The 22,508-nt window shown below is 28.3% G+C and overlaps 2 protein-coding genes across 7 annotated transcripts in view; both read right to left on the bottom strand.

Moving 5' to 3' along the window:
* LOC126902360 (uncharacterized protein C05D11.1-like) overlaps positions 1–22,508 on the bottom strand; it is a 112,472-nt gene that overhangs the window by 73,862 nt on the left and 16,102 nt on the right. Inside the window, exon 1 of one of the 6 annotated variants that reach the window (XM_050679535.1) lies at positions 20–2,901. The exons of 3 other annotated variants lie outside the window; for them this stretch is intronic. In XM_050679535.1, the coding sequence (XP_050535492.1) occupies positions 20–257 (238 nt within the window). In that variant the 5' untranslated portion in view covers positions 258–2,901. Of the gene's footprint in view, positions 1–19; positions 2,902–22,508 lie in introns of those variants that run through there. 2 more of the 6 variants (XM_050679532.1, XM_050679529.1) reach the window with 2 other exon arrangements.
* LOC126902366 (uncharacterized) lies at positions 15,578–22,285 on the bottom strand. Its single transcript, XM_050679544.1, has 4 exons — positions 22,037–22,285; positions 21,736–21,957; positions 21,215–21,395; positions 15,578–16,269 (listed from the first exon to the last, which is right to left on the bottom strand). The coding sequence occupies exons 1-4, from the start codon at positions 22,190–22,192 to the stop codon at positions 16,220–16,222; spliced, it is 609 nt and encodes a 202-aa protein (XP_050535501.1). The 5' UTR covers positions 22,193–22,285; the 3' UTR covers positions 15,578–16,219.

Below are 22,508 nucleotides of genomic sequence, written 5' to 3'. Positions count from 1 at the left end.
TTTTGTAAAATTAATTTACCCAAAGTGAAGTATCCATTTACAACTGGACCATCAATGTCACCAAATACAATAGTAATCCCAGTACGTAAGCATTGATACTTATACACTGGTATAACATTTTCAAACAATGAATGATTGAGAAGACTATATTTATCAGCAAAATGTTGTTTTATGGTACCATCATTAGCATTAATAATATCGGTTATATGGCCAAAAATTAAAATACTTTGTAATACGACAAAAAGGTATCCCTTCATTTTTGTATACGTGTGTATTATATATTTTTAATTTATCTTGATTGAGCCGTCTGCTTGATGCGAGTACATTTTATATTTTCGTGTTATCGATAATGTTTGATCAGCTTTGTCACAATTTCAATAAAAGTTTTGGTAGAACTCATTATATGTAAAACCAACTAAACTCCCCCTTAATTTTTTCTTTAAATAAACATGCATATTTTTATGTTGAAATTTAGGAAGTCCATCCAAGCCTCTATTCCAAATTTGCACTTACGAGTGCAAAAATTTGAGCCAATATTTAAATTACAATAAATCATACCATAAAAAATCAAATACTATACAGAGTGGCCCACCACTCACTGACAACTTAAATAACTTTTGATCCAGTTAATATTTTTAGCTGATTTTTTTTTAAATAATAGTTATACGTTAGGTCTATAGCTATATCTCAATAATTAATTTTTTTACATTTTATTAAAAATATTAATTATTTTTAAATTTTAAATAAAATGTAAAAAAAAAATCTAAGATAGCTATTTTGTAGAGTAGAATTTAAGAAAAATTTTTGTAAAAAAATATCTTATTAATATTCAGTAGTAAATATTCTGTAGCGTTTTGAAGTTTGTGAAAATTTGAATTTTCATGTATTATTTTACGGTATTAAACATTGAAATACGTATTGAGAAAAGAACAGAAGAAAACACTATCTTTTCATGATTACTATAATTTGGAAGTGTGTAACTTTTTCAATGAAAATGACTTATACTTTTGAATGAGAGTGATAAGTAATAATTGCTTTATCTAATTTCTTATCATGGTATTAATGCAAAGTTTGTAATGTATACACATTATCATTATATGTATACACAGTAATCATGAAAAGATAGCGTTGATACTATTGATACATATACTCTGGCATAACATTTTCAAACAATGAATGATTGAGAAGACTATATTTATCAGCAAAATGTTGTTTTATGGTACCATCATTAGCATTAATAATATCGGTTATATGGCCAAAAATTAAAATACTTTGTAATACGACAAAAAGGTATCCCTTCATTTTTGTATACGTGTGTATTATATATTTTTAATTTATCTTGATTGAGCCGTCTGCTTGATGCGAGTACATTTTATATTTTCGTGTTATCGATAATGTTTGATCAGCTTTGTCACAATTTCAATAAAAGTTTTGGTAGAACTCATTATATGTAAAACCAACTAAATTCCCCCCTATTTTTTTCTTTAAATAATCATGCATATTTTTATGTTGAAATTTAGGAAGTCCATCCAAGCCTCTATTCCAAATTTGCACTTACGAGTGCAAAAGTTTGAGCCAATATTTAAATTACAATAAATCATACCATAAAAAATCAAATACTATACAGAGTGGCCCACCACTCACTGACAACTTAAATAACTTTAGGGTAATAAGGGTAATAAATTAATGAAATAAAACATTTTATCTATAGTGACTTACACCAAATTTAATTTGTTATGGACTAGAATTTACATTTATTTCGGTTTCGCTCATTTTTTTTTATATCAAGTATAGAATTTACGTTGTAAATGTATTAAACGTAAATTTCTCGGGAATTTAGGAGTATGAATAGTTTTGTGTAAAATACCAATTTTTAGATAAAAATAAGATTACTCATTTCATATAATGCACACGAAATGATTATAAATTTTTAGTACACATGTTCAGACACGTAATTTTCACATGTATAGTATTCTTTTTTCTATTTATAATTTAACTTCATAGTGTAAAATATACTGTAAAATACTCGCCCGCAAAAATTTGAGCCAATATTTAAATTACAATAAATCATACCATAAAAAATCAAAACTATATATTGCTGTTCAAATATGTGATTACAGCGATTTTCATCAAGAAAAACAATATACTCAATAATAATATTCTAATTGGATAGTAATTTTGACTTGTAATGAATTATTAAGTATCATAATTTAAATAAATTATAAATTGTTGCATTTTTAAAAATCGTCTCATTGAATTTGCTTGTCGAGAAGTGGTTTACTTTAAGCAAAACCTTACAAAAACTACATTTTGCCTTATTTTATATTATACCATATTAAAATAGTTTGAAATTAAAGTTGATTTATGACACATTTTTTTAAATAAAAATTAAGTTCATAAAATTTTTAAAAAAATGTTTTCGAATTTGTATATGAAATTTTAAAATAAATTTGTATCTCTTACAAATGCACTAACTAGACCTCAGAATGTTATAAAAATATAAGTTTATAAAATGTGTTGCTAAAATCAAAAAAATTTTAAACAATACCTTGCATTTTAATACAAGTCTATGTAGTCTAATGTAACTTATATTACTATAATTTTTAAATTATTTTGAAAAATCAAAATCAATTGACAGTGAATTTTTCCTAATGTTTTCCAACATGAATAAATACAATGCGCATAGGATTTTTAATTTTCAAAACTGTCGAATCAAAATTACTGTTGGTAAAAAAATGTTAGCTTGTATTTCTTTTTTGTAAAATTTAACTAACAGCTTAGTGTCCCAAAATGGATAAAATACCAAAAATTAAGCACATCAATAACGCATCAAATTTGTAATTTTCAACTTTATTGTAAAATAACGTTTCAAAAACTTATCAAAATCATAAAAATTTTAAAATCGAGTTAGCATTTCATTAACACATCAAAGTTTTCAATACTTATAAAATAACTTTTCTAAAATCCTAATAAAAATAATATTTATTTCTATAATAAAGTGAAAAATATTTATTTATTTAATAAAAGTTTACATTTATTTTATTAAGTTTTTACAGTATGTTTATGAATTATTATTATTATTATTATTATTTGTGATGTTTTTGAAACGCTAGTGAAATGCTAATTTTCAAGAATAGCGCATCAACAGCATTTCAATGTCCTCAAGTTTAGGCTATCAATAACGCATCTAAGCTGGGCAATCCCAAATAACTACAATTTGGAAGTGTTATTGATGTGCTAAATACCATTGAGCGAGGTACTTTTAAGACTATCAATAGCGCATCAAACGTCTCAATTTTTGAAAACTTTGAGATGCTATTGATGTTTTAAAATTACTATTTTAGATTTCCTCTGTTATTCGACTATTTCTAGAATCATTTAATGAAAAATTTTAGACTTTTAGACAAGTATAACAGTTAATAATCATTTTATTTTTAACACGCTTTTATTAGTTTCACGTGTATGTTTGTTGTTGTTTGTTGTTTGTAAGTTTGTAACTCTCCAAACGCCACGCGTTATCGCATATTCCGTTGTCTAGACTAGACTGTTATACGCATTCACCCCTCCCCACGCCTCGCTCACAATACGACGGTACACTATTCCTATAAAAATTTATTTTTAGTTATCGTACCCGTACACGCGTGCTTGTCATCAATATTATATATATGTAAACAAATTTTTATTTTGACTGACCAATAACGCCCGCGTCTAATGCGCCTTACGTATATATATATATATTCCTACCGCCGTTTATACCTCGGGTATAACGTTAGTCCGACCCGCCCGGCCATAAAACACAGCTATACTTAGTGCATGATACTTTTACGTAGTTAAGTCGCATTATTTGTATAAATATATATATTCTAATTACTATTAAAATTAATATATTAACACGATTTATTCTAATTAAGAGATATAAAGTATTCATTCCGATTACGAGGGATGATTTCCGTATCGTCATTTTTCGTCACTACCTCCACGTTCCGGGAGTGAGTAATTTACGCGCCTGCTGCTTTCCTTGGATGTGGTAGCCGTTTCTCAGACTCCCTCCCCAGAATCGAACCCTGATTTCCCGTTACCCGTAACAACCATGATATTGATAGTAACTACTATCATAACATGAAACTAAAAAGTAAAAAATAAATATAGTTTAAAAAACTAAAAAAACACGCTTTTAAAGTACATCGAACTAAAAAGTTAAAAATAATTTTTAAAATAATTATGAACAAAAAATACTAGTATTATTGTGATAAAAGCGTGGGTGCTTTGTGCCATATTTTTCGTATATTGAGCGCCCGACGCTTTTATCACAATAATACTAGTATTTTTTGTTCATAATTATTTTAAAAATTATTTTTAACTTTTTAGTTCGATGTACTTTAAAAGCGTGTTTTTTTAGTTTTTTAAACTATATTTATTCTATTTTATTGCTTTATTGTTTTTGAAATCAAAATGTATTAAAATTATTTATTATAATCTATTTTTAAATGTATATAAGTCTATGTAAATATATTCTAGTCAGTATATATTTTAACAAATTGCAAAATAACAAGGTAAATATATATTGTATATTTTAGATTATTTTTAATGAAGTTTTGAAAAAGGGTAATAAATTAATGAAATAAAACATTTTATCTATAGTGACTTACACCAAATTTAATTTGTTATGGACTAGAATTTACATTTATTTCGGTTTCGCTCATTTTTTTTTATATCAAGTATAGAATTTACGTTGTAAATGTATTAAACGTAAATTTCTCGGGAATTTAGGAGTATGAATAGTTTTGTGTAAAATACCAATTTTTAGATAAAAATAAGATTACTCATTTCATATAATGCACACGAAATAATTATAAATTTTTAGTACACATGTTCAGACACGTAATTTTCACATGTATAGTATTCTTTTTTCTATTTATAATTTAACTTCATAGTGTAAAATATACTGTAAAATACTCGCCCGCAATCGTTTTAAAATTTTAACCGTTTTCGAGGAAATCTTTCGCAAACGCTAGCATTTTACAGTTATAGATTTAAAATTTTTACCAAAATCGCCAAAAGATATTTCTAAGATTTCATAAAAAAATTAATCCAATCTGTTCATTTTTAGCTTCGATGCGAAGCTGAGAAGGTATTTTATCGTTATACGAGTATTTAGCTTCGATGAAAAGCTAAGAAGGTATTAATTTTATTTTGATGTATTTTTTTGGAGTCTATTGCCATTTTTTCTCTGCTCATTCGGACCGATTTCTTTCAACAATAAATCAATAGATCATACATGGTATCTAATTAAAGAAAATAAAAAAATTTCCCTGTAAATGGGCAATCCTTCCAATAATTTTTTTTTTTTAATTGGTAAATTTCGACATTTTTAAAAGTTTTTTTTTTATAATCGCCATAATTCTTTGAAAAATAGAATAATACAAACAATTTTAGCTTTGATGCGAAGCTGAGAAGGTATTGATTATACTATGAAGCGTTTTATTTACACTTATTCTCAGCTCTCACCGAATCGATTTCTATCAATGATACGTCAAAAGACCACAAATCGTATCTAGTCGAAGATATTACCCTCAAAAATTGAAAAAATTTGCCTCATTTCCCGTAAATAGAGGAAATTATAAAATGAAAAATCGCCAATTTTCGAAATTTTTTCAATTTTTTTTACTTAAAACTGCCATAACTTTTTCGAAAATGAACAAATCAATATAATTTTTTTTTTTATAGATGCTTGATGTCTATGATGTGGGATTTAAAATGACAACATTTTTACAAAAAATTAACTTTTTCAACTTAAATTTTGAAAGTGTTCCGGAAATACTGACACTTTTATATATATTTTAAATTAAAGCTAATGTAATGTACTTTATTACGGAAAAAAAAAATGTCGGACTTTATTTTGTCTTTATGGTGAAAATAGTTACCAAATGCTATTTTTGTGTGAAAATTCTCGATTTTATATTTACATTTTTAACTTTATAATGCTTTAACTTATTGAAAAATGTATGGATCAATACAATTATTTCATGAGAAGTAGTATTTAAATACATCTTTCATTTGAAATACTTTATCTTAATTAGGATATAAATAATAAAATAGGAGATCATGTAGCTTTTGGAATAATCCATTTTTTTTTTAAATTTAACACTGTCTACAGATTCACATCGAAGCGTTTTTTATGATAGTGAGTTTAATCACTGTTAGATATCATCTATACTGGACTCAACTGTGCCATGACCCTACTGTGTTGGGTTTTTTTTTTAATATTAATATTAGATATTTTCCTTTCATTTTATAAATATTTTTTGAAAATCTGACTTTTTACCTTTGATGGTATCTTGTTACCATTATTGTAAAAAATTATATTAAAATATAGACACCGTATCCGCTACTAGAGATTGATGAATCAATGATTAATATTTAGTACAAACGATTAATATGTATTGCAAAATGAGCAATCTTCTAAATTACTTTTTATACCCAAAAGTCCTAGCCATCGTTGTCAGTCGACTCCAGTGTTTTGTGTCATTCATCAGTCCAGTTCTCGGTTGTCTTTGTCTAACTTACTGCATAAAGTTAAGTCTTTGTTTTTCCTGCATCTCTTACTTTGTTATACTCCTTACATGGTACGCCCAGTATTTGTGTCTTGCACTTCATCTGCATCTTATACTTAGGTGTTACACTATTGTCTTCCTATAACAAAGGCCTTTCGACACCGGCTGACACGGAGTGACAGCCGAGAACGGTAATTGCTGTATGAATACACAGTCAGCAGACTCAACATCATCGTCGTACACACATTACTATTCATACTACTTTAATTTTCTTTTTGTGTTACGACAAAGCGGCGCCCAATAAAGGAAATGTTTGTATATTACGTTAGAGTTGCTATTACAGTAAAAAAAATACCCAGCATAGTGGGAACGCGGCATAGTGGGGAGGTGGCATAGTTGGATCCAGTATAGATTTAATCTGACAGTGATTAAAATCACTATCATAAGAAACGCTTCGATGTAAGTCTGTAGATAATGTTTAATCCTAAGAAATTGGTGGATAATTACAAAATAAACATCAACTATTTCCTTAATTATATGCAGATTAGTAATTCTTAGATTCAAAAATATAATGTAAAATTATATATTATATAATTGTTATATGGAATTGTTTTCAAATTATTATTGATTATGATTTTTAATATATTAAAAGTAATGATTTTTAACCTACATTATTTCGTCCTTTAAAGTTAAAGTTTATAATAAAAAAAAATTGAATTTATTATCATAACTTTTAGCTCAACTTGCAAGTTTGAAATTTACATTATTAAATAAAAAAAAATACTTTCAAAAATCTACTCAATTCAGTGTTTTATAAAATTTGTTTATAATTGTAAAAATTCATTTTTAAATTTAGGTGAAACTAAAAATAATTTTGTTTTAGATTTATGATTTATAGAACAACATGTTACAAAAAAAATTGGAATATTATAGACTGATAGTAGCACACACAAATAGATTTAAAAAATTATTAAATAACAAAGTAAAATTATTTAATTTCTTCTCACGAGGGGAGACTATAGTGATGGGATCCTTGATATTTATTGAAGTTATTAAATCTTAAGGAGATAAAAATCAAATGATTTAATAATTTTTTTCTAACTCAAAAAATATGCAAAATATTAATCCCACAGTCGGATTCGAACCTCGTACCCTAAGAGTGAATGACACAAGTGTTACCGATTCAGCAACTGTACGTTGCTTTCGTCACATGATAAATTTAGCAATTTAAACTAATTAAAATTTTAAAGTTACTTTTTCGACTTTAAAACATTAAAAAATTGTTAATAAGTTTAATTTCTTATGTCTTATGAACTTAATTCTATGTCAATTAAATTATATAATATTCATGAAAGTCAGTGTATTCCCTTTCTATGATATTTTATAATAAAATAAAATACAAAACCTGTAAAATACAAAGACTGTAGATGAGTGTTTAGAGTGGTATATATAATTTGTAGATAATAAGTTTGTTATGTTGTAAGTTAATTTTTTTTTTCATAATTTGTATATAATAATATTATTATAATAAATTAAAGCTATCATAAATAGAAATTGTTACTAGTGTTATGCATGTGACAGAATGAAGTATTATCCATGAACAGGTATAGATAAATAAACATAGTTTTTTTCATATACATATTCTACTTCCCATCATGAAATTTAAGATTTTTGCACGTGATAATGAATACTGTACAAGTTTGTGCAGTCCAAATCCATCATACTGTTGTGACCGGGTTGGTTCGGTAGACAAAATGAAAAGATAATATATAATATATAATTTTGTAATATTCTAAAACAAAACAATATGTAAGGTTACTTACAGTACGGGATACATAATTGCGATGGATAGCAAAAACAATGTTGTTGAAGTTGAATGAATTGGATTAACGAAGGATAACTGCATGGCTTAGCTTTTGAAATGACGAGTGAGTGAATGAAAACATCTCCTTCAATTGAAATATCTTCCTTGAAATGATACAGTGAATAACATGATTTCCTTGAGTTGAAATAGTGAATGACAATAATCTTCTTTTGAACGTAGCAAAAAAAAAGTAATAATAAAATAAACACTTCTTGTTTATTTGCCTTCTTGTTATTGTTGATGATTAAAACGCCGGTAATGATTAGTGGCGATGACGGCCGGATCAGCTGGTCTTCTCAACAGTGATAAAATGACACAGTAGTCTGACGATAACGATGGTGTTTCATAAATTTAAAAACTTTCTTGATAGAGCGCGTTATCCACGGTTTGGAATTTTTGATGAAAAATGTATATACTAGATGGCGTCAGAACCGGTTGTCGCACTTGTAAAATTTCTGACAATTAACCAGAGACAGATGCGTGTATATGGTGCTACCAGTTGGCGGCCTTGATTGACGAATACGATACAGCCAGAAACGCCGATTCAAGGAATGTGCGACGTTAGCACAAACCCGCCCTTGTGTCACTATCGGATTTACTTTTCGAAATATTGAAGTTTTGTAAATTAAAAAAAAATAAATAAACGCGATATACACAAAAAGTAAAAATAAAAATAGTAATTAAATATTACTAGAACACACTGGATTAATAAAATTTTTGTATAACGTACCTCGCGGACACGTGGGTATTGTGTCAACACTTACTGAAGAAACACGGAAAAATGAAGTAGAATGTTGACTGTAGTTGATTCTCCAGTAGAAAATAAATGTTGATCACAACGCTGCCACCAAATGTTGTGACCGGGTTGGTACGGTAGACAAAATGAAAAGATAATGCGTTTGATAATTAGTTGCTATTTATTATATTTAAAAATATATTTACACTTATAATTGACTTCTCGACTTTAATGAGTTGATACTTAATTAATATAAAAGATTCAGTGAACAAGTTAACATAAAAGATTCAGTGAGAAAATTAACATAAAAGATTCAGTGAAAGTGATTCAGTAATACTAGATGCATGGTATCACGGTACAATACTTTGGATATATTAAAATCGACATTTTGGTATAACACCATGTTCTCTCATTTTACTGGAAGTGATTGTAGAAATAATGTTATTTCATCCATCATGCCATAAATAATATAAGGGAGAAAGATTGATACAAAGTAAGAATAGGTACTTGAAATGTTGGAACATTAACTGGTAGAAGTATAGAAGATGAGAAAAGTGAACATTTTTTGTTGTGCGCAAGAAACTAAGTGAAAAGGAGAGAAATCGAGAGAAATAAGTGATGGTTATAAAATAATGTACTCAGGTAAGTTTAGTACAAAGAGTGGTGTAGGGATAATAATGGACGAGGAGATGAAAAGTAAAGTAGTAGAAGTAGCTAGGAAAAGTTACAGAATTATCTTTGTAAAATTGATATTCGAGGAAAAAGTGCTTATGCATAAACATATCTCGATATATTTATATAAATAAAGTATTTAATTCGCACTTCGTTAAAAGATAAATAATTAAAACAAATTCTTTTCATATATAAATAAAACGCGTAAAAGTCAGTCGACAACAACACAGGACTGTGACTGATAATTGTTTCCTTTTATTAACACGCTTATATTAGTTTCACATGTATGTTGTTTGTTTGTTGTATGTTGTAAGTTTGTAACTCCACGCGGCACGTGTTATTATGTCGCGTATCCCGTCGTGTATGACCTTGAGATTATACTGTTGTAACGCATTCGCCCCACCCCACTCACCACTCGAAGACAACAATATTTTTCCGTATAATTTTTTATGAGTATTTGACTGAGCAACACCGCGCGTTATACGCTGCGGTACAAAGTCCAGCAAGTGCCGCACGGCCGACGACTTCCCGCCGCCAATGTTATCGTAGTCTTCTTTCCGTTGTCAGAGTGACAACGTCAACAAACCGATCCGTACTCGCGCACCGTCGTCATCAACGCTGCTAACCTTTTGACGCCCGAGGATCACGCCGGACATCGCGTCGTCGACGCCAGCGAAAGTGCCGCGATATTTTGCGAAGATTATATATTTTTACCGCCGCCGCTAATATTAATATTTATATATACGTATATGTTAAAATTCATTTATATATCTCTACAGCCGACGCCGATGCCGATGCCGCCGTATATACCTCGTGTATAACGTTCCCGCCGCCACGCCCTCCCACAAAACATGGCTATACCTCATGCATGATACGATTACGTACTTAAATCGCTTTACATGTATATATATATATATATTAGTTACTATTAAAACTTATATATTAATACGCTTTATTCCCATTAAGAGATATATAGTGTATTTATTCCGATTAAGGGGAATGATTCCCGTATCGTCATTTTTCGTCACTACCTCCACGTTCCGGGAGTGGGTAATTTGCGCGCCTGCTACTTTCCTTGGATGTGGTAGCCGTTTCTCAGACTCCCTCTCCGGAATCGAACTCTGATTCCCCTTTACCCGTTAGAACGTTGATATTGATAGTAACTACTATCATAACATGTAACTAAAAAGTGAAAAATAAATATAGTTTAAAAAAACTAAAAGACATGCTTTTAAAGCACATCGAACTAAAAAGCTAAAAATAATTTTTAAAATAAGCTTAAAACAATAATGTACGAAAAGTCCTAGTATTATAGTGATAAAAGCGTGGGTGCTTTGTGCCATATTTTTCGTATATTGAGCGCCCGACACTTTTATCACAATAATACTAGTACTTTTCGTACATTATTGTTTTAAGCTTATTTTAAAAATTATTTTTAGCTTTTTAGTTCGATGTGCTTTAAAAGCGTGTCTTTTAGTTTTTTTAAACTATATTTATTCTTATTTCAATTCGGAGAAAGCGAACTCTCTCTCTCGCTGTCACTCCTTCAAGTCTGAAAGGATTTCAGTGCTTATTATAGTAAAATGATAGTACCCCCAATCCAGGGATATTGTTGTCAGCGCTTTTAGTGATCTTTTTAGTTTATTGTATTTAATTATACATTACATGATTATTATATTGAGATAACATATCTAACAATTGATAAATTGACATATATATATAAATAATAAGAAATTGTGTTGAACATCGTATTTGTTATGACAGATAAATTATTTGTTAGTTTACAAGTTATCTAAAATACAGATTATACATTTTTCATTGATAATTGTAAGATGCGTAATGCAAAGCATTGAGCATATTACGACAGAACCAATATTAAAAACTTCTACATCATAAATTCACACAACAGATTTACCTCCTAACAAGTCACTCTCTCAGCTACGGGAAATATAGCTGGAACTTCCCATTGGCAATTAATTTACATTAGATATTGATATACATAATATTCCCTAATTTCTTTATATCTTTTCTAAATCCAAAATCTATAGAGATAACTTTCTCATTTTTATATGTTCAATAGACTTAAACAAACTTAATATCTAGCAGCTCATCGGGTGTCAGATAATCGTTTAACAGTTAAATTTTCTAGTTTAGTTAAGCACTATTCTAGCACGCCTCAGTGATAGGTTGCTATCGAAAAAAAATAATAAATATTTAGAAGAAAATTAAAAATGCATTATCATGTGTACAACAACTAGAAACACTTTCGTCAATTAGGTTTAAGAAATGTGTTGCACACGAAACGCAAACAGCACGATGATATGCTTCTTTTATTCTCGTATGACCCCTGACTTAGTCAGTCAAACTACAATTTACACGTAATAGATCAACGGCTGATAGAGACCGCACAGATTGTGAGGCTCCGTGGAACACGAAGCGATGTAGGACCGTGTCACATGTTTTCATTTATTATTATTTTAATTTGTTTTTTCATGCCTAGATCATTTATTTTATAAATAATATTAATAAGTACTGGTTTATATCAGTGGCGTAGCGTGAGTTTCAGCTTAGTGTATGCGCTGAAATTGTAAGTTTATTTTGTCGTTAAATACGGTAATTTCGGCGTGGGTCTTCCAATCTCAATAATACTTTTTTTCTCATCAAAATTTAGAGAACCGAAAGGCTTTAAAAACAAGTTTTCAATTGCACATTCGCAAATTAATGTATTATTTGAATTCATTATTGACGTGCCACACAATATACAGTTAACACACACTTATAATAATAGTTTAGTAAATCGACAGAATAACTCGATATACGACGGTCAACGACAACGTATGCAATACTAATCCCGCATACACGTGTGACTAATACACGATCGCGAGCGTAATATGTTTTCTTATTAATATTATCGATAAGGAATATAATTAACTGTCGCTGAATGTCTGTACCCGTATGCACTCGCCAACGTGCATACTGCGTACATAATAAACATGGTAGGTACTATCCACTAGATATTATAAGGACTAAAGCGCTGCGCGACCGTGGTATTGCGGATTAATCAATTTAAATGATTAATGAACTTGGAAGAAAATCCACAAAATATTATATTATGAAATACTAAATTAGTACAGTTGAAAATTTTTTCATTAAAATATAGCATTATTAATATATATCAAAAAAATTATTTTTGTAATTTGCGAAGTATATGCTGTGCATACACAGTATACGCACACGCTACGCCACTGGTCTATATATTATCAATTTAATCATGATTATTGTAATATGTTATGTATACCAAAAATTATACGTTTTATTATTATAGCTAATAGTTAAGACATAAATTGTTAAAGGTTAACAACAGCGTTATTAAAAATTATTTTTTAATTAGTAATATAAACACAGAAAAATGGCAATTAACATAATAAAACAATAACTATTATTATATATAGTATTATTATATAAAATGACTAACAAATTCAGTTATCAGTTAGTCATATTTGAACACAATATTTTTCTGAAAACCCGGAGAATCCTTTTTTAAATCATTATCAAACTCTAAAATAAATATTAATGAATCTAAATCATGTAACTTATATAGTCTTTAATATTTGAAGATTTTGATGAATGTACACTTTTCTAAAAACCAACATGTTCATGTAAAAATAAATTATTATAGTATAAGTATTTCATTAACATGTACTTTGATTTTCTTTGAATGAATAATATATTTTATTTAATAAATAGAATTTAAAGTAACTTTTATATTTGATAAAATAAGTACGCGTATACTGTTAGTTATTTAGAATACTTTCATCTAATGAATTATAAACATTCATTTTAATACCAAATCTGTAAATGTAAATAATATTTTCATTAGCAAATTGTTATTTATATTAATATTGTGAAGTGGTGTAATAGTAAACTATTAGCATAATTGTAATTTCAGTTTTTTAGATAAATCTACAAGTTTTAATTTTGAATTTAATTTAATATTAAATTAACACAAATGAGGACCAAAACTTTTCAATATAAAATAATATCTACTATATATTTTAAGAAAAAAATTGAACTTAAAATTATTTCATTTGTTTACATATACTCAACTTCACTCTTAATGTCATTTAAAATATTACTTTTCAAATTCATTAGCTGTTTCTTCAACATTTGTAGGAGGACATACCATTGCAGTTATTATGGATTGTGGATTAAATAATGGCATCACATACTTTCTTCCAATGTCAGGAAGATCTTCAAGTTTCACAAATGATATTTTTTTAATAAGGTCTCTAAAGAAAATACATTTTTTTTTTAATATTTCATTATGGTGCGTACGAGGCAGCTAGACCGTAGGACGGCTAGTTGTGCACCGCACTAGAATGCCGTTTTACCTTAAGCCTGTTTAATAAGACGTTAATATTGATGCGGGAGTGGGTCACCTAGGAGATGACGGCTAACTATACATCCAATAAGTAAACGAGAGTAGACCATAATTAAATAACAAATAATCACATATATTAGAAATTCCTCAAAGAGTATCTTAAATTTAAGGGGTAACGTGGGGCCCTTAAATACTAGTGACCGGCGAAGCGGCATAAAACATATAGTTAATCTCAATTAAAACAAACAATAAATAACATTAAAAATAATATAAAACTCAGCTGTATAGATGACGCTATTGATCATGATGACTGGACTGTATGAGATCTTGTGGTAATAGTGTCGAACATCTGAGTATGAAGAGTCAGTGTGTAAATCCAGTTACGTAATGGCAGATAAGAACAGACCGCGAAAAGGCGACTACGGCAATGAAGATATTTAGTGATGGTCAGGGCCCAATCACTAGTGGCGTGCTAGGGCACGTAAACTTTGAGCACAAGGGTGCAATAAACAAATAATAAGAAACTATGGCGTACAACGGCCGAACAATTTACTATTCAAGCGAAGGCGCTTGCAACAGAAAAGGAGTGACACGTAAAACAAAACGACTGACTGACTTATGACATTGAACTGTACACGGATGAAAAACGACACGGAGGTCATCGATTTGCTGTGATGGGTGGGAAGGGGGTGAGTAAAGCAAGATGCTGGTGATCAGCTGTCCCACGAAATAATATAATCAATGATCTTTATAACAACTGGTCAACTAGATCCTTCTAAAGGCGTTCTGTACCATACACATTATATTAATTAAAATATTACTGGTTATAAGTTTGTTTTAAATTTCGGAAGTATAACAAAATTGATTGTGTAGTTGATACATCAACTGACTTCTCCTTATTAACCATTTGAAATGTAGCACAACCTTTTGCTGATTCTAAAAGTGTTTGATCCCAAGTAAATCCACTCGATAAATGTTCTTCCTAAAATCATAGAAATATTAACAACAAAAAATTATTTCTACATAAAATAATAATCGGTGACAAAAAAACAATACCAAAAAATTAAGTATATACATATTTAGGGAACAATGTTACTATCATCAGCGTTAAACTCAAATAGTATATGTTAAAATTCGCAATACCCGTACGAGTTCCTTAGTATTTTTTGTGGCTTTTCAAATAAAATATTTTTAATATTTTTTAGTTTCAAATTAATTTTTTAAATATATTTAAAATTTCAAATAATATTAGACAGAAGTGATCAATTTGTATTATATAATTATTAAAAAAATTTAAGTTTTTTAATTTCAAATTATTATAGAGAAATTATATCTTAAAGTATATTACAATTTTATGATAAAATTTTTTTTATTAACTTAAAAAAGTGTCACGACTTAAGTCACAAAAATGTGGTCGACACTGGATTTGATGATAGAGATCTGTGGGTCGTTTATTATTAATGAACAACAACAAATTAACAATGAACCGTAAATACAGTAATAATCTTTGTATAATATCACGAAACTTTCGCTGGTGTTGACTACACAGTGTCCATCATGGTTATCAGTCGTTTGAAGTTAGCAGTGTTGATGGCGACGGTGCGCTGGTGCGGATCGATTGTGGTATCCGGTCGTGCGATACGGCCAGAACCGGTAACGTACGTCTTCGACGTCGTCAATTTAATGATGAGAAGAAGATTCTACATAACATTTGCATCGGGTCGTCATCGGTCGTGCGTCACTTGCTGGATTTTTCACCGTGGCGTATAGCACGTGGTATTGGTCAGTCAAACTACCAAATACTCATAATAGGACAAAGGCTGATAAAGTTAGCGTTGATCGCGGGGCATTTTGTATTACAAAGCCACGCAGGACTGTGTCAAGGTATAAAATATTAATTTTTTCAAATTCTACATACTATAATTGATTTAGTAGCTTGATAAGCAGCTGGTACATTTACAGAATGGTAAAAAGTTAAATAAATTTTTCCTTCATCTGGATCTATACTAATATTACAGGAATATGCATAACCTGGTGCTAAAACTTTCTTCCATATAGGTCCCTATTAAAATCAAAAATTACATTAATTAAATTAGTGATAAATGCAAGTTATGAAAGACAACATCATTACTTTTTGAAATAATATTGTACTTATAAAAATATATTTTTATTTTTTCGACTGGTATTTCACTTAAATCCGCACATTAACAGTTCTTTTCACATATTAAGATTACACTATGGATGATTAATTTTAAAATGTGGAAAGGAAACACAATTTAATATAATATTTAACTTATAATATAATTTTATATTTTTAATTTTAGATTAACTACTTTCCTAGGTTTGAATTGCTAATAACTTCCAAAATTTATTATCAANATTGTGCTTTGAATTGCTAATAACTTCCAAAATTTATTATCAACCACCAGTTATTATATTAGTTTTATAAGTTCCTAACATTTAACTTACAAAACCACCAATAGGAGTAGGAGGTTAGTTGATGATTACCATGTAAACAAACCATTAAAAAACCCAGCACAGGGGGGTCGCGGCACAGTCGTGACGTGGCATAGTTGGATCAAATATAATATCTGACAGTGATTAAAATCACTATCAAAAAAAAACGCTTCGATGCAAATCTTTAGATAGTGTTTAATTTTAAAAAATTGGTGGATTATTCCAAAAGCTACATAATCTGCTATTTCCTTATTAATATTCTGACTAAGATAAAGTATGTCGAATGAAAAAAGGATTGTTAAAAAATATTATTTCTCATAACAAAATTGTGTTGGTCCATACACTTTTTAATAAGTTATAGGATTATAAATTTAAAAATGTAAAAAATAAAATCGAGAATTTTCACACCAAAATACCATTTGGTAGCCAATTTCACCGTAAAGACAAAATAAAGTCCGAAATTTTTTTTTTCATATTAAATTACATTACATTATCTTTAATTTAAGATATATATAAAAGTGTTAGAGTTTTCGGAACACTTTCAAAAGTTAAGTTGAAAAAGTTAAGTGTAAAATTTAATTATTTGTGTAAGAGTTGTCATTTTGAATCCCCCCTGTGGACAGGTAAATGGTCAAATTTATAAAAAAAAAGTATACCAAATAAAATGTATAGATATGATAAATCTATAAAAAAAAATTTATATTGATTTGTTCATTTTTGAAAAAGTTATAGAAATTTTAAGTAAAAAAAATTTCGAAAATTAGCTATTTTTAAATTTATAATTTTTTTGGAGATTTCCCCCATTTACGGGGAACGAGGGAAATTTCTTAAATTAGATACGATTTGTGATATTTTGACGTACCGTTGAAAGAAATCGGTTCGGAGAAAAGTGCTAACAGACACAAAAAAAAATACATCATAGTAAAACCAATACCTTCTTTGCTTCGCATCGAAGCTAAAATTGAATATATTCAAAAATTTTTCGTAAACAATAAAATATGCCATCCAACAATAAATAACCTATTTTAATAAGAAATTTATGTAACATTTATTTTTTATAATTTTTTTTTTAATTCCTTCAAAAATTAAATACTACAGATTAACATTAACGCGTTTTCATGATAGTGATTTTAATCACTATCTATACTTATCCCAACTATGCCATTACCCTACTGTATTAGGCTAGATTATATAAAATTAAAAATACTAAAAAGAATTTTCTTAATATAATTATTATTTTAAGAGTAATCGAGTGGCTAATATTAAAAGAATCATTCTGTTTACAACTAGACACACAGAACATTAATTCAAAAAAATACACTTTTTAATTTTCTGCACTTAGAATGTTTAAAATGAATGTGTACAATTTTTGTTAAATAGTATTAGGTGACTTGAACAAAACTTAGGAAAATTGTCCCATTTCGGAAGTACGCGGGGACAACAGGTAAGAGTGAAATAAAGTAGTTAAAAACGTAGAAGGCCTAAGGAATAAAGTGTTTGATACCAGCCGGACAACTTGTGCGGTAAATAGTATATAGAGTACGAGTTTGATAAAGAAGAACAGGAGGTAGGTGAAATAAGGAGACCATTAACAATAGGCGAGGACATGATTAGAGAGATGGAAAGTTTTAAGTATTTAGGATCAGTTGTGCAAAAGAATTCCAATGAGGTTGAAAGGTAAATTCTACAAGACTATAGTGAGGCCAGTTATAATGTATGGTTCAGAGTGTTGGGCGGTTGATAAAAAAGTAGAACAGAGTTGAGAATGCTTAAATGGATGAGTGGAGTGACAAGAAAAGATAGAATAAGGAACGATCAAATAAGAGGGAGTATAGGTATAGCGTCAATCGTGGATAAGATGAGAGAAAATAGACTTAGATGGTTTAGTCATGTTATGAAGAGAGAAGAATCGGCGGAAGCTGTAAGAACAGTTACAGAAATTTTGAAGGAAGAAGAGGTAGAGGAAGACCAAAATAGAGATGGAGGGATGCTATTGAATGCGATATGAGGACAACTGATGTTAGCGTAAATGACGTGGGAAATCGTGTCAAGTAAAAGTTTAGGATTAGGGTGATCGACCCCAAGTAGTTGGGATTAAGGCGAGTAAGAAGAAGACTTAGAATGTTTAAAATTTTCTCACTCTTTAAATTGCATCATATTATCTTTATTCTTATTACTACATAATATCTTTGGTCATTTTGATTTGGTAAAAAATTATTGAATTACCTTTTTCTCAATTTCAAAAAAAAAAACATTTAACAAAAATATATTTTAATCATAACGATTACATACTTCCATCTGAGTAAAGTATATCAATAATACACGAATAGCAGCTATATCTGGATGGTTATAATCGTTTATACAATCAGTAGCTTGGATAAAAAAACTTGAAACTATAGAACCCATTCCAACAATACAACCTCGAATTTCACATTGATTTAAAGGTAAAATAAATTCAGAATCAAACTGTGTTTTAAATCTAAAATTTAAAATAACAATAAAACTCATTATTAAATATAATTGTAATAATATATTCCAATTTATATTACGGATGTACTAATGGCTGTGAATTATCTGGAATTATTTTATGTAATGCAGCGGAAGCTTCAGTAATAATATCACATAATTTATCTATATTACCAGTTATGTGTAATTTAATGTTATCTGGATTAGTTAAAAATAATTTTAATTTATTCAAATCTTCATTTACAATTTTCCAACCTTCTTCAGTTTCAATTGTTTTTTGCAAACTAGTTAAAAACTTATATTGTCTTAAGGTACTACAAACGTATGCATTGTTATCTGTTAAAAAAACTGTTTAATTAGCATAATTTTAACAAGGAAATTAAAATTATAAGTATAAAAATAAAATAAATTATTAAGCTGTTCCATATATGGACCTCTGTGCCTTATTAAAAAAAAATACCCGAGTATTAAATTACTATAGGAAAAAATACCGAAAAAATATTTCTTATTTTTATTAAGTAAAATTATCTGAGAAAAAACAAACAGTCAAAACATTTATAGGCTTTGTTTTTCGCATCGTAGCTAATATTATTTTGACGTCCTTATAAGATATAAAGGAAGAACTATAAATTATTTTATAACAAATAAATGGAGATATATATGTAACTAATAAAAATAAAAATATAAAATAAAATGAATTTTTAAAAGAAATCGACTGGCTAGTTTACAAGAAACTATTTGAATTCCTAATATATCGAACGTTTCGCGATGTCATGACAAATCTAATTACTTATGATCTACTAAATATTTTACGTTGGTTCTACTAGATTAAAATCAGGTTCTTTTGAGATATTGATGATTAAAAATGGTCCAATGTGAACTGCGCATTTTAATGGATAAACATAAAAAAAACACAAAACCAATACCTTTTCAGTTTCGCAACGAAACTATAAAAATGTATAACATTTGACGTGATTCCTTTAAACTGCTATATAATTCACCCCGAATGGATAAGAGACACTCATTCCAATCACAATATATGATTTCTAATATACTGCGTAAATTTACGCCACACGATGAAACTTTTATTGCTTTCGTTTTATAATACAGCTTTCACCACATAATACTACCATATATCACCCAAATGATGCAATAACAATTAGTTACAACGATACTTCAACGTAATATGTGTAAAAGGTTTATCATTTCCATAATATTCATTAATATATCTATACATTTGATGGAATCAATATTATCATTAATTAGACAAGTAACAGAAAAGTGGTTACTGATTAATTTTTATCCATGGATGAAATATAAGTTATTTGTAATATAATACATAGCACATGTATACTGTCATTTTGCCAATGTACTGATTACTGTTACAGACATTAGTACTCATTTGTCAGTCGCATTTTATTTTATTTTAGAGTCACAGCGACAATTACTTACACTAATGTCGTTGTGACATGGTAGCAGTGATGAGTTTATTTAAACATTACTACTGGTGGTGATGTCAAAAGATGACACGGGGTGGGAAATTAGTGCATCACGGTTCCCTGAAATCGGGTCAATCCAGTCCTACCAACTTTACTTCAATAAAAGAAATACTCATTACACATTATATTTATAAACAAAATTATTCATTTATCATGAACCACGTAATTAGTCGAAAAATAAAATAATGTTAATAATATTTTTATTTGTTTCTTTTAGTTTAATGTTTCATTCAATTTTTCAGTCCCAAAGTTTTTTTATGTTCATCCTTATACCTTATAAATGTGACAACTTTCGTTTTTCAAAAAACAACACCCCTAGTTTACTAGCTTATTGAAAAGACTGATCGTTAACAAATTTTGGACCAGTAATTCAGGATTTCTTGAATTATTTATATGTAAATGCAAAGAAAAGTACGTCTGGGAAATTAGGTAAAAACATTTACCTTAAAGAAACTAAAAGAAATTATTAATATTATTTTTATTTTTCGATTAAATAAGTGGTTCATAATAAGTGAATCACTATGTATATAGATTTTATAAATATTTTATGATTGTTCTATTTTTCTAATCTAATTCAATAATTACCTTGTTTGTACACCATATTCGTTAAAATTTGATTTACCATGTCTCTTCCATTTCTACGATAGCTAGAAATTTCATTTATCATTGTTGACAATATAACAGAAAGCCAATTTTTAGTAATGACTGTATTATAAAGAATATCATGAAGCCATTTGATGCTTTTTTGATATTTTTCTAGTTCGACCTATTCAATTAAAACATTCATTATGAGTTTAAAGTTTCAAATATTAATTATTAAAATTTTATATTTAAAACTAAATAAATGATTGATTAATTATTATATCCAATATGATAACATGATTATGATAAGTAAAACAAAAAAAATTATTTTAACAATCAAACTTTGAATTGAATGAAATAATTTCCAAAATCATATTAAGTTAAGTATAATAAAATAAATATTAATATAAAATCGTAAAATACGTACATTATGATAAAAAAATAAAAAATATTTAAAAAAATAAGAAATTTCTTTTTTTTTTTTAATTAAAAAAATGTAAACATTCTCTGACATTAGAACATACCTTAACTGACATATTTATAACAGAGGAAAAATATCCAAATGTAAACGTTCCTGAAGAAATCCCAATAGATGCTTGTTTTTGAAGAATATCTTTTTCTAATTCTATATAATCTATTTCTACACCATTTCGTATTATAGTACTATTCGTTATTGAACCAAGAAAAACGGGTAAGTATTTTCTTAAATGTAATGCCATGTCTTTAGTGTTGAAAAATGCTCTAATCTGAAAGGAATTATTGTAGAATTATATTATTAGTAGGTATTACAAGTACTCCAAAATTATACATAATTTTTTTACTTACATAAACAAAATTACTTTTAACATTATCGATTTCAACAAACAATGGAACTTCAGAAGTATTGAATAATTTGTGTTGATTTATTGAATTTGATGAAAAAGTATCACGAATTAAAAACTGTATGAGTTCAACATTAGGGATTTTAATTGACGTTAGCATTTGACTGGGGGGTTTTTTCTGAAATTTATGAATTCATAAATTAATTGAGGCTTTAAAATCACTATTTATCAAAAAACTAAATAAATTAGTTAATCTCAGAGAAATGTTCAAAATTGGTTTAATAGATAAAACATGATATGTGCCGTAAATCTTCATTATCATTTCAATAGACTCTGAACCAACTATTTGCTGTTAGCACGACCTTATTGATTTGACAAGATTTTTACACTGGCTATCGACCAGACGCAGCCTTATTATGGCACAGGAACCAGTAACAGAGCAAGGTGTGTGCCACTTTTAAAGTTCTTGTATAGTC

Source organism: Daktulosphaira vitifoliae, unplaced genomic scaffold, assembly GCF_025091365.1.
Source record: "Daktulosphaira vitifoliae isolate Bord-2020 unplaced genomic scaffold, ASM2509136v1 Scaffold_3, whole genome shotgun sequence".
Taxonomy (NCBI): domain Eukaryota; kingdom Metazoa; phylum Arthropoda; class Insecta; order Hemiptera; family Phylloxeridae; genus Daktulosphaira; species Daktulosphaira vitifoliae.
This window is presented reverse-complemented; position numbering and strand designations above follow the sequence as displayed.